Source organism: Canis aureus, chromosome 20, assembly GCF_053574225.1.
Source record: "Canis aureus isolate CA01 chromosome 20, VMU_Caureus_v.1.0, whole genome shotgun sequence".
NCBI classification, from domain to species: Eukaryota; Metazoa; Chordata; class Mammalia; order Carnivora; family Canidae; genus Canis; species Canis aureus.
Genome location: NC_135630.1, coordinates 47,786,491 through 47,799,553, shown reverse-complemented (window position 1 = coordinate 47,799,553; position 13,063 = coordinate 47,786,491). Strand labels below are relative to the sequence as shown.

The window sequence follows — 13,063 nt, the reverse complement described above, 5'->3', positions numbered from 1 at the left end:
TCCCGTCCAGGCCTTTTAGCTCTTTCAACCCCTTAAATTATATCCTACCATCTCTTCCACTAATCATTCTTAGGCACTGATGTAATATACTCAGGCAATCAAATTATAATAAATCCTTGAGGTCGATTTTTTAATTAAGAAATGAGTAGTACTTGGGTGACCCTTGACATTTAACAGGGTTCTAGTTCCACCATAAGAATGTCAAATAGCTCATCAGGATGTTCTAATAGAATCCTTTCCCTAGGCTTGATCTTTTTGCAGAGTGAGGACATACCATTCTTTTTCTTGGTGACTTTATCCATTGATAAGGTAATACTAAGAGTAAATACGGCTTATAACTAACGCTAATAAAATTGTGATGGTTTGGCAAAGTAAAGGATGACTCTGGTCAATAAGCTTGGATTAAAGTTCGGTACTATGATACCAATACCCTAAAGAACTACCTTTCTTGATTTGATTTAGAACTTAACTGGATACCTATTGGAAAAGTAGACTACTATAGGCTATAGTTTATTGCTGCCGTAACTGATTTTTATAACTATATAAAGAAGTAACAGCTTTATCACTGGTGTAGAGCACACACTGGTGGTGTGCTTCCACCAGTCATTTATCAGGTTTGCATTGCTTAAGGCATTAACTGTTAGGGTGTTCCAACTCCTTAGACACCAAGAAACTTTTGATACTCCTTTTTCTGTTCACTGCCAGTTTTCTGTAGAAAACCATTCACACTCAGTGTAAGACTTGGAAGTCCTACTTACTGTAATTAATAGGTTGGCAGTTTATAAAGATCAGGAGAGCCACTCTCTTTCATGAGCATAAATGAGGACTAGACTTTGGATCTTCCTGACCCAACTCTATGAGGCTGATCTGGAGAGCCAACCAAGCATCCCACTTTGATATTTTAGTGACTGCAGCATTTTAGTTCTCTTTTCTAAATTAAAATCACAGGTGCTCCCATTTCATGACCGGGTACAGACAATGGACTCACTGCCTTCCATACCACCACCTGTTTTGTGCTATCATTTTCCAATTCTAGCTATCAAAAAAACTACAGCGTGCCATGGCAAACAGTTCACAAATTCATTTTTCTGTTAGTCAAGAAAGTGGCAGTATGCTTTTTAGCAAACATAATATCCTTCATGAATCCTACATGAAGTACTCTTGTATTTCCCGGGACATTTTGCTTATACCCCATCCTTCCCAGTGTCCACCAGGCTCTCCTCTCCTAGTGAGCTGGCTTCCCCATATTTTTCTAACCATTATCCCTTCCTGTCTTAAATCTTCTATAAGGGAAACAAACTCCGACCTTAATTCCATAAACTAACACGTGTGACCAGACATTTAAAATAACATTTAGCTTTTGGAATTTATATGGAAAGAACAACTTGGTTGCTAATTATTTTACACAGTTTTAAATTTTAGGTCTTTTACTTGGAAAACACTAAAGCTCTTTAATAACTTGTGAGTTATTTTATGGATAATTTTATTTTCTCATATCTCCATTTCTCTCTCTCTGGCTTTTTGCCTTGCATATGAATTCCTAGTTTTGTAATACTTTTGCATTATATGATACTCATTACGGATCTGAAAACTTTAGAATTATACCTACAACCCTTGTGCAATGATGCCTATAGCAAGAAAGAGCCTGCAAGTTTGATGTACTTAACGTTCAAAAGGCATTTCCAGAAAACTGAGATGGGGCCCACCTAGAATCTTGAGAACAGGATCATTTTTGTGTCCTTTGTTTAGGTCCCTCTTTGGCACCTTTATTTTCATGTCCCCAGCCACATTATTTCAAATATTTCAGTATACTATTGTTTTAAATTAAATGTGCATTCATATATTTAATGCTTTGGTCCTTTGGATAATCTGTGGGGTCTACTGTAAGATGATTTTTGCTATTTCTCTTTTATCACCATGTGAAGAGTACGAGCTGAGTTGCAGTTCATTAGTTGGCATACTGTTAACGTTTTATAACCATTCAATCAAATATTAATTTTAATCAGTCTTGAAATATTATTGAGGCTCTTAAAACATTAGCTATCCCTAGATTCTGGATCACTAATACCCAGTGAATGAGAAATGGCAATACCTCTACCTAGGCAATAAATCGTCTTGGAGGGATCCCTGGGTGGCGCAGCGGTTTGGCGCCTGCCTTTGGCCCAGGGCGTGATCCTGGAGACCCGGGATCGAATCCCACGTCGGGCTCCCGGCATGGAGCCTGCCTCTCCCTCTGCCTGTGTCTCTGCCTCTCTCTCTCTCTCTCTCTGTGTGTGACTATCATAAATAAATAATAAAAAAATAATAAAATAAAAAATAAATCGTCTTGGAAAAGATCTTGGTTACCCTATCTACAAGTTTTCTGTTTACAATGGAATGGGATAAAAACAACAAAAATAATCTCTTTGACAAGTTTATCCAAAGCCCCTACAGCATCCCTCCAGGCATGCTGTGAGAACTCATTCTCATCAAGGTCACTTACAGTTGCTGGAAATCTTTTAGTGTGCCAGGATCCAGGCGGTTGCTGCTGCCATGATCTAGTAGTCCATGATGACCTCTTTCTTCTTCAGCTTGGCTAGGTAAAAGCTCTTTCTCCTCTGCTGGGGCCCTGGCCCTGGCCCTGGCCCTGCCCTGCTGTCGGGTAACCCGAGAAGTTGTGGTTGATCTTGGACCTTGGAGATAGTCCCAGGAGAAGCCTAACGCTCTCCACTGTGCTCTCCAGCCCGAGGTCACCAGCCTCTGCAGCAGCCTCAAATGGCTCTAGAGGTACAGCTGCTCAGTCTCCTCCTCTTTTTATCTCTGCTCAGTCATCACAATGTCCCCGGGTCAGGGTCTTTGGTCCCCTCCCAGAGAGACACACCCTGCTGCCTATATGAGGATGATTTCTGGCTAGAGGAGTTTATTTAAAAAACTGCCCCTGCCAAGCCCACTGGGTGGTTCCTTGTCTCTCTAGCTTTCTCCCTGAAAATTGGAATCTATTCACTTCACTCTCCTCTGACTCTGATTTGAGAAGTAACCGCTCCATGGTCATTTTCTCTGGACACAATAAGGGGCCCTCCCTCCCTCCAGAGTAATCTCAGATGATGTCCTGTTTCACTTAGACTATGAAACCCCTCCCCTCAAGGAGGAGGCATATAGAATTGGGGCCTGCTTCCAATCTAGAAGTCCTAGAGGTCCCATTGGAGGAAATGTTCTAGCAGTGTTCCTGGGATTGCCCAGTGGCCAATCACACTAGGTGAACTTGGGAGCCTTAGAACTTCTGTGTCTCAGTGTTCCTTGACTCACTGATTTTCACTGCTCTACTTTTAGTCCTTTAGAAGGACTGAGTTCTCTGACTCAGTCCTTTCTTCTGCCTCTTGCCCCTTTGGAAGCTAAGTTTAGAAACTTTAGAAACTAAGCCCTGCTGTCTAGCTTTTGCCAAGTTTGCATTCATACCCCTCCATAACACTGAGTGGCCACCTGCCTCCAGATGGTTCTCTACTATTCAGTGTCCTTTGCTGCCAGCTTGCCTGCCAGTTTGGAAACCCTGGTATGACCATTTCCAAAATTAGAAACTAGACTGTGCCATCTCCAGGGACACTGTGTTGTACCTCCCAGCACCCAGTCAAGCCCAACCTCTGCATATGTCTCAGATACCCTTTCCCTAAGCCTCCCTCTCTTCCCCACCCCCACATTTCTGGCTTTGGTGATTTGGGTTTCTGCCTTCCTCTTGCCTGCCCTTCCTTGCTGAAGTTCTAACACCCTCTTGACCATCCCTGCCTGGACTATGGGAGGCTAAAGAAGGGCCAACTAAAGGGCTACATAATCCCTGGATATTCTATTAGAGGCCTTATTCCACATCCTGTCAAATATAGTCATATCTCAGATGAAAAATACAATGTTTGGCTATGCAAAATGAAAGATTCATATAATTTTCCTCTTGAAATATTTATTAATCTCATTTTGCAGTTTTCTGTATATTTTAGAGCCAAGATATTTTTTTCCAGCTCGTAATTTGATAAAACCTGGAAAAGCATATGGGCTCTAGGGGCTGTGCCTTTAGTTAGAACCTGAGCCTTAAAATGATTAAAAAAATAAAAAAAAACTGGCTCTGGGTGGGAAGGACATAAGCACTTCCACACTGGATTCAGGTTCACGCCTTCCCTCTACCTTCCATTATCACTTAAATCTTTTTCTTTTCCAGTTTTTGATAACTGGGCTTCTCTGTTTGATCCCCTGACTCGGTCACTCACCTTTTATTCGAGCTGCTTACACAGACACTCCCTTTATTCCAAATGCCAGCTGGCCTGCTGGGATTTCACAGCATCACAAGACCCCACGTTTGCTTTCACAGTGCTCCTACCACTGGGGGCCCACTGTTACAATCTTAAAGCCTCCTCCCCTTAGGAGACTATAGCTTTTGACTATGGCATTTGTTTGCTTGACCCTGTAGCTATGAGGATGTTCTCTGCACACTGGACTCTCATAAATCTGCAGCTGCATCCACCTCTCTGGTGGCTCCTCCACTCAAAGAGACAGATCCAGTACTGCATATGGATGCTTCAGTCTTACCCTGTCTGCTGGGACTGACCAGGGATGACCACTTGTGTCTGAGGTATGATAGCTTCCAGGAATCATACTTTACATTTTTGTACTTAAAGTACCTGTTCACATTTATCTGCTTTAGTTATCTCATTCCGTAAAGGAGGACTTTTATGCCTCAGTTAACAACAGCATCACTGTTACACTTTTCTGGAGGTTTTTCTAATCATTGACTATTGCAGATTGAGAGTCTGCACAAGAAACCAAATATCCCAGTAATTACCCTGGATTATATCTCTTCTAAATTTAACCATTACTTAGCTGAAAGAACCATTAGAAATTTAGTTTTTCCTTTCTATTATTTCTGATTTTATAGTAGTGATTCTGCAATTTCAAAATATTTCTTAAAATTAAATTATGTATATTAAGTACAGATAGTGAACGAGTTAAGAGGGAGAGCCTACAGTAATACATTATGGCCTCTTTAGTCTACTTTCTCAGTCTTTTTCCCCAGAAAGAACATTAGGCCAGCCTTTTAAAAATTGTGTTCTCCTATAGGCTACAAATTTGAGAGGAAAGGTGATGAATGTTTTTATTTTCATGTTGTCAAGAACTCAGAAAGAAATTGCTTCTGTTTTGAATGTGGAGCCTACTATGTGCACACAGATTTCCTTTCTGAACATCTATTAGAGGGGGTTTTTTGTTTTTTGTTTTTATATATCCTTATTTCTCTAAGTTGTCATTATTTAGGTCTAGATATTTATGTAAAATGTTTTTGTGCTCCATCTGTCAAATTCCTTTTCTGAGTTTGATTTTTAGTTAACTTATTTATTGGGTCCAGGATAGACCTAAGATCTGTTTTTTTGTTTTGTTTTGTTTTTTTGTTTGTTTTTTCCTTAAAGGAAAACACGATTTAATACTGGAATAATCATTTGATACCTTGAACTAATTTATGGTGTCCTTGTATTGGGAAAATGCCCACAGGACAGTGTGATGGCTCTGAGCTTGTGTCCTTCAGATCCATCTTTTGGCTTTTCTGTGCTCTAAATCTCAGACAGCTCCTGGCTATTTCCCAGGCCCTGTGTCAGCTGGCTTCCTATTGAATTAAGCCAATAGAAAGCACTGTCAGGAGCCTGGAGTGTGGGAGAATGGGAGAAACCAGTGTATTTCTCCCCCTCGCTTTCTTCCTCAGGCATTGTTCCAGCAACAATTACGTATCCTCCCAGGTTTCATCCCCTGCTTGACAAGCCTACCACAGAATCAGCCCTGGGCCCTGGCAATACGGTTTCCTCTCTCCTGCCTGTTTCAAATTATTATGGCTTCCTGTGGTTGCTAATCCCTGGATTCCTCTCAGTTTCTCCATCACCTGTACAATGAATTCCTTATATCAAATTCTGTTTGAAGTAATGACTGTGGTCTCTCCTTTTCTGGTTGGATTCAGCACCTTTGTCCATTTTATGTTTTTATAAGAATCTTACCCTTTTTATAGAGGAAAGAATGATTTTCACAAAGAAGTGGTCATTTTAAACTTGGGATGTGTCTGTGCGTATCCTCATGACTTGACTAATGTCTTTGTTCTTTCCGCTTCTTATCTCCTATACTTGCTTCCCACCTCCCAAAATAGCCAACCCATTCCCCATTCTCTGCCACTTTCCACCCTTAAAGCATACGACACCTGTCTTTTGGAGTCGTATCACCTTGGATGCACAATGATTTATTTGCTTTTTTTAATTTTTAAATTCCTTTTTATATAATGTTCTTAACAAGACTGTGATAACTGTAAGATAGCAAAAAGGAGTACTGGATTTTTCATCCAGAATTTGAATCTGTGGAACCTTGCTTGAATCCTTAAGCCTCTTCTTGTACAACAGGCCCTTGGTAGTAAAACAGAGAAAAGATGACTTCACCAGAGCTATGAACAAATGAGATTAAAACATGAAAGGATTTTGTAAGTGATAAAATGCTAAGCAAATGCAAGAGATTATTTAAAGCTGTAAATAAGAGTGGTTATTTTTTTCTTAAAACAAATGTAATTTTAAAAGTCTCAGCAAAGGTATTTCACAGTTGGAATTTATGCTGAAGTTTAATAGCTTCATATCTAACACATGACTTTTTAATTTCAGTTCTGTTGACATTTGGGACTAGATAATTCTTTGTTGTAGGGGGCTATTCTGTACACTGTAAAATGTTTAGTGGTATCCTTGTATCTGTCTGCTAGATGCCAGTAGCACCCTCCCCTTCAGTTTTGACAACCAGAACTTCTATAAACATTGCCAAATGTCCCCCTGGGAGAAGAGAGAAGCAAAAGTACTAATCTAACCAAATCTACTTGGGAAAATGTCACCTCTTTTTAATTTAAGTTGTTAAAAATAAATAAAGGAGTTTGGCTTTCTAGAAGACTATGGGGAAGGACTTCTAAAAATGCAACTATGAAACATAACTTAAGAGATCAATAAACCTTGCAATGAAAGTGAGTAGTTATTGTCACAGCAGCAATGTATCTCACAAAGTATTTATGTTGGAGAGACTAATTTTCCTGCTTAGTTTTCTGGTTAGACTACCTAACCAAGATGGGCTTTCTTCATAAAATTAATCCTTTTGTTATTTATATTAGGTATTTAAAAACACTAATACTTTATATCTATCATATGTTGCTATCTTTTAGTGTCCTTTAAGGCTTCATTAAGTGTTTGTAGGAACAAATATTTCACTAATATTATGACTCAAACATTGTGGGTCTGTACTTGTGTAGATTGCCTTTAGTAGCAGTAGGAGTTAGAATTTTATAAGCATCATGGCTAGCCTCATATTATTATAATTCCTAATATGATACTCTTAATTATCATTAAATTACCATTGGAAGGCAAACCATAGCTACTTAAAATATAGAAATTATTGTTTTAAAAGTATTGATTCTAGCTTTCCAAATATGTCTTTTTTAGCTTATATTGTCAACAGGTTTCTAAGAGTGGTTTCTCATCTCCAACTGTGTTGGTTAGCTTTCTTCCTAGCTTACAGAAATATTGACCAGAGCAGATTGTAAAACAGGAGAAGCAGGGATGTCTGAGTGGCTCAGCGGTTGAGCACCTGCCTTGGGCCCAGGATCGGGCCCAGGATCACATCCTGGAGTCCCGGGATCGAGTCCCACATCCGGCTCCCTGCATGGAGCCTGCTTCTCCCTCTGCCTGTGTCTCTGCCTCTCTCTCTCTCTCTCTCTCTCTCTCTCTGTATTTCTCATTAATAAATAAAATCTTTAAAAAAAAAAAAAAAACAAGGAGAAGCAGATTGTAATGATAAGGCTACTTTTGTTGGGAAGACAGAGATGTACTGTCCTTGACATGAGTGTATTGCTAACCTTGTGGACACACAGCATCTCTAAGACTGTTAAAAAGAATACTTACTGCTTCAGGAGAATTAGATTCATTTCCTCATCTACTATTTTGCATTCTTCTGGTTAATCTTTCTTTGGGGGATGATGGGCCCTCTGATGATTAATAATGCTCTTTTAAGGATTTTTTTTTCATAGAGTATTTCAATAAAAAGTCTTATGATTGAGGTAGATACTGGGAGTTTTGGATGAAGACAGTGCAATGAAATCGGGCCAGAAAGTTAGGACCCTCTTATTTGCTGTCATACTACCAAATTTGAATTACTGGATCAGGCCTACCTTTACATTCACTGCCATTTCCCTGGTAAATTACATATTATATCTGCCCTGCAAGTTCTCATCTATTAGACCCCTGTGGAGAAAATTGAATCAGTAAACTATCAGGACAAGTTTGGGCTAGCATACCACACCATGAATGAGTTTTCTACAGTGGAATTCTCTTGTTTCTGGAGAAGGAATCTGTCTGTGGTATCAGTGTTTGCTTCATTTGTTTTTGATTTTTAAGATCTAAGAAACAAAAAATGTGAGTGTGGATGCCAAATTTCCCATTCTCATCAAATAAAGAAGAAAAGACGTGGACCATTTCAGAGACCTTCTTGCTAACTCTGCTTCATAAGAAAAGCTCACAGATGGAGTTACAGGGTCTGAATTCACCTTCCTACCTTCCTTCCAACCGAAACAAACAAGAAACAAAACCAAAAAAGATAAAATACTTTAAACAGTGCTTTTTAAGGCACTAGATATCAGGCAATAAAGGACAATGATTCTTGGAAGATAAGAAACAAGAGATGAGGCCTACTATTGCCCCAGCGTACTAACTTGAGAGTGTTTTCAGGCCCTGACATATGGAAGGAAAGCTGAGGTGAAGCCTAGTTAAGACCAGGAATTTAAGAAACAGATGTGAGAGTCCAGGGACATCAGGGCAGTGAGAGTTGCTGGGATGAGGGGCAAAAAGCAGGGAGTTGCACAGAAAGAAAATAGGCAATGCGCAACTGGTACAAGTGTCAAATATTCAGCAAAGTCTTGATCAGCACATGCTGTGAGGAAACTACCTGAGACCCTGAAAGGAATAAAGATAACCTATGTGTGGAGCACATAAAGGGCCAGAAATAAGGGCGCCTGGGTGGCTCAGCAGTTTAGCGCCACCTTTGGCCCAGGGTGTGATCCTGGAGACCCGAGTCCCACCTCAGGCTACCTGCATGGAGCCTGCTCCTCCCTCTGCCTGTGTCTCTGCCTCTCTCTCTCTGTGTGTCTCTCATGAATAAATAAATAAATCTAAAAAAATTAAAAAATAATAATAAAAAAATAAAGGGCCAGAAATCATGCCCATTCCCTCCAGCCTGACTAGAAACACTTATAGTTCATAAGACACTGGGTAGATTACTCAAGAATGTCTTGCTACATTAGCAGGGGATAATTAGCTCTAGACTCAGAACCGCTCCCAATCTGTCAAACCATGAAAGCAAAACCTGAAAGGATCTATTTCCAATAACTTAGCATCATTCCTGAAGTAAGCTCAAGAAGCTTTATGAGAATTCAAAAGTATCCAGCACCAAACAAAATGAAAATCACAAAATATGCATGCAATCAAAGACTACCACACATGCAATGAGATAGAAAAATACAACCCCCAATGAGAATAACCAAGTGGTCAAAACTGTCCCAGAATTGATACAGATGATGTAATTAGTAGCAATGGACATCAAAACTTTCGTGATTATATTATATATTCAAAGAGGGTAAGTAGAGATTAAAAAAAAAGACCCCCATCAAATTACTAGAGATGAAGACTACAATATCTAGGATGAAAGATAGGTTGGATGCAATTAACAGCAAATTAGTTGTGACAGATGATAAGAATTTGAAGGCATAGCAATAGAAACCATCCAAAATGAAACACACAGAGAAAAAGGAACTCCCCACATTAAAGAGTATTGGTGAGTTGCGGGAGCCTAAGGTATGAGTAATTAGAGTTTCCACAAGAGAAAGAGGGGTAGGGCAGAAATTTTTTGAAGAAATTCAGAACCTTGCCAAACTTGATAAACCCACAAATCGAAGAATCTCGATGAAACCCAACCACAAGAAACATGAACAAAATTACAGCAAGGTCTATAATCACCAAAATGTAAAATGACGATAGAAAAGGAGAAAGCTACAAGTACCCAAAAATAAAAGACATGTACAGAACAACAAAGATAAGACAAAATAATTTTTTTAAATTGGAAATAATGCCAAGTGAGAATACAGTGGAGCAGCATCTTTAAAGTAATGAAAAAACTTATCAGCCTAGAATTACATGTCCTGCTAAAATATTTTTCAATGACAGTAAAGATATTTTCAGACATAAAAGCTAGAAGAATTCATTGCCAGTACTACAAAAAATGTAAGAAGTTAGTCAAGCAGAAGGAAAATAATACTAAGTGGAAACAAAATACACAAAGGAATGAAGAACTCCAGAATTGGTGACTATATAGTTAAATATATCATTTCTTTCCTACTCAAATCCTTTAAAAGATAATTTACTGTTTAAGCAAAAATACTAACAATGTCCTTTTAATACATATAAGTAAAATGCATGATAACATTAGCATAAATGTCAGGAAGGGAGAAATTAGAGTTTTTATAGAGCTTAAGTGTTTTACTATCACTTGAACATAGACTGTGAAAAGATAAAGCAATAAAATAGCTAAAGAAAGATATAGTGAATAGCCCAACAAAGCAGAAAGCAAATTCATTAAAAAAGATCCAGAAGATGGTAGAAAAAAGGAAAGGGGGAACAAAGAACCTATTTATCAAAGATAAATAGAAAACAACCATATAAATAATCACATTAAATATAAATAGTTTAAGCATTGCCATTAAAACAGTAAAATTATCTGATTGGATTTGAAGGCACAATCCAACTAACTGTAGGCTGCTTACAAGAAATGCACTTCATATATAAAGACAAATATGTTAAAAGGATAGAAAAAAGATACAACATGGCTAAAACTAGTCAAAAAACACTGAGGTGACCATTAGATATTTCCAGAGCAAGACTATTACCACACATAATCCTTCATAATCCTTATGAAATCATTTTTATTTCTATTGTAAACTTTTCATTTTGTAATGATTGTGATGGTCATTTCATACGGATTAAGTAGTCAAAAGGATGTAATCCTAATGATTTATGCACATATTAATAGTGCTTGAAAAAAGTGAGGTAAAAACTGATAGAACCACAAGGAGAAATAGACAAATGAACTTGGAGACTTGAACAACCTTCATGACCAACCTGATCTGATTGACTGTTATAAAACGCTGCACAACAAAAGTAGAATACACATTCTTCTCAACTGTACTTTAATCATTTACCAAGATCGGTCATATTTTGTGCCACAATACACATCTCAGAAATTAAAAAATATATATATATTCCAATCATACAAAATCTGTTCTCTGACCACAATGGAATTAAACTGGAAATCAGTAATATAAAAGATCTTTGAAAAATTCCTAAATATTTAAAAATTAAATACTGCACGTTTTAATGACCCATTAATCAAAGAAGTCAAAAGAGAAATTAGAAATCATATTGAATTAAATGAAAATAGAAACAACATAAAAGAATCAGTGGGATAATTCCCTTGGAAATTTATACCATTATACCTATATTTTAAAAAAAGAGTGGTCTGAAATGAATGACCTTCCACTATGAAAAACTAACAAAGGAAATTGAGCCCAAAGTAAACAGTACACATGAAATAATACAGATCAAAACAGAAATAAAGGGTGCCTGGATGGTTCAGTTGGTTAAGCATCTGCCTTTGGCTCAGGGCATGATCCCATGGTCCAGCATGGGGCTCCCTGCTCAGTGAGGAATCGACTTCCCTTCTCCCTCTGTACCTCCCCTGCTTGTGCTATCTCCCTGTCAAATAAATAAAATCTTTAAAACAAAAACAGAAAGCAAAAAATAAATAGAGAAAAATCTATGAAACCAAAAGATGATTCTTTGAGATCAGTAAGATAGATATACCTATAGTTGGACTGATCAGGAAAAAAAAAAAAAAGAGATACATAATAAAAGGAATAAGAAAGGATATCACTACCAATTTTAATAGACAGTGGAAGGATAAGGGAATATTTTGAACAACTTTATGCCAACACCTTTGACAATTTGGGTGAAAGGTATATTACTTGAAAAACACACTCAATAAGAAAGAGATATACTGAAAAGACTGATATCTGTTATAGAAATTGGAAAGCCATTTTTTTCCTCAGAAAGAAATTCTATAAAATTTGCAGGCCTCGGGCCTACTTGGCTTCACAGATTAATGCTACCTGATTTTTAAGGAAGAAATAATATCAATTCTACTTTAACTTTCCAAAAAAAATTAGAAGAGGAAGGAAAACACAACAACTCATTCTATGAAGTCAGTATTATCCTGATATTAAAACTAGACAAAGACATTGCATAAATAACTCTGAAAAAAAATAAAGATAGCTAATAGTCTTTGATTTCAAGGATTATAATGCTACAGCAATCCGAGTATCATGGTAAATGAGTTCAATGTTTTAAGATCAAGATCAATACAGAAAATCTAATAGTTTCTATTAGTAGCAAATAACCTGAAAAATGAAATTAAGAATTCTATGTACATTACTATCAAAATTATATTACCACATAACATATCAAAATCAATTCAAAAGAGAGAAGACAAAATGTCAGAGCTACAGCTATGAAACAATTCAAAGAACACATGGATATAAATATTCAACCTTGGCTTAAGCAACAGTTTCTTAGATATGATACCAAAAGCACAATCAACCAAAGAAAATCTAGATACGTTTGACTTCATCAAAATTAAAAACTTTTGCATATTAAAAGATACTATCAAGAAAATGAAGACAACCAATAGAATGGGAGAAAATATCTGTAAATCATATATCTGATAAGGAACTTTTATCTAGAAAATGTAAAAAACATTTACAACTCAAAAAATAAGAAGATGAATAACCGAATTTAAAAATGGACAGAAGATACAGGTATAATTATTTTAAACAACTGTCTTAATCCAGAAAAAAATTACTAGAATCAATGAAGAGTTCGGTATGATGGTTAGATACAAAATTAATATAGAAAAATCAATATTTTCCTATATATTAACAATA

The 13,063-nt window shown here is 37.2% G+C and overlaps 2 protein-coding genes across 3 annotated transcripts in view; one reads left to right on the top strand and one right to left on the bottom strand.

The window, feature by feature from the left end:
* The window catches only part of SPOPL (speckle type BTB/POZ protein like), a 66,717-nt gene extending 63,940 nt beyond the window's left edge, over positions 1-2,777 (bottom strand). The window contains exon 1 of one of the 2 annotated variants that reach the window (XM_077861548.1): positions 2,483-2,777. The gene's annotated coding sequence lies outside the window, so the exon portion shown is untranslated. The remainder of the gene's footprint in view (positions 1-2,482) is intronic. The other variant, XM_077861545.1, reaches the window with a different exon arrangement.
* LOC144291778 (uncharacterized) overlaps positions 2,302-13,063 on the top strand; it is a 141,305-nt gene continuing 130,543 nt past the window's right edge. The window contains exons 1-2 of the mRNA XM_077861552.1: positions 2,302-3,529; positions 4,433-4,594. Coding sequence (XP_077717678.1) covers positions 4,533-4,594 — 62 coding nt within the window. The 5' untranslated portion in view covers positions 2,302-3,529; positions 4,433-4,532. The remainder of the gene's footprint in view (positions 3,530-4,432; positions 4,595-13,063) is intronic.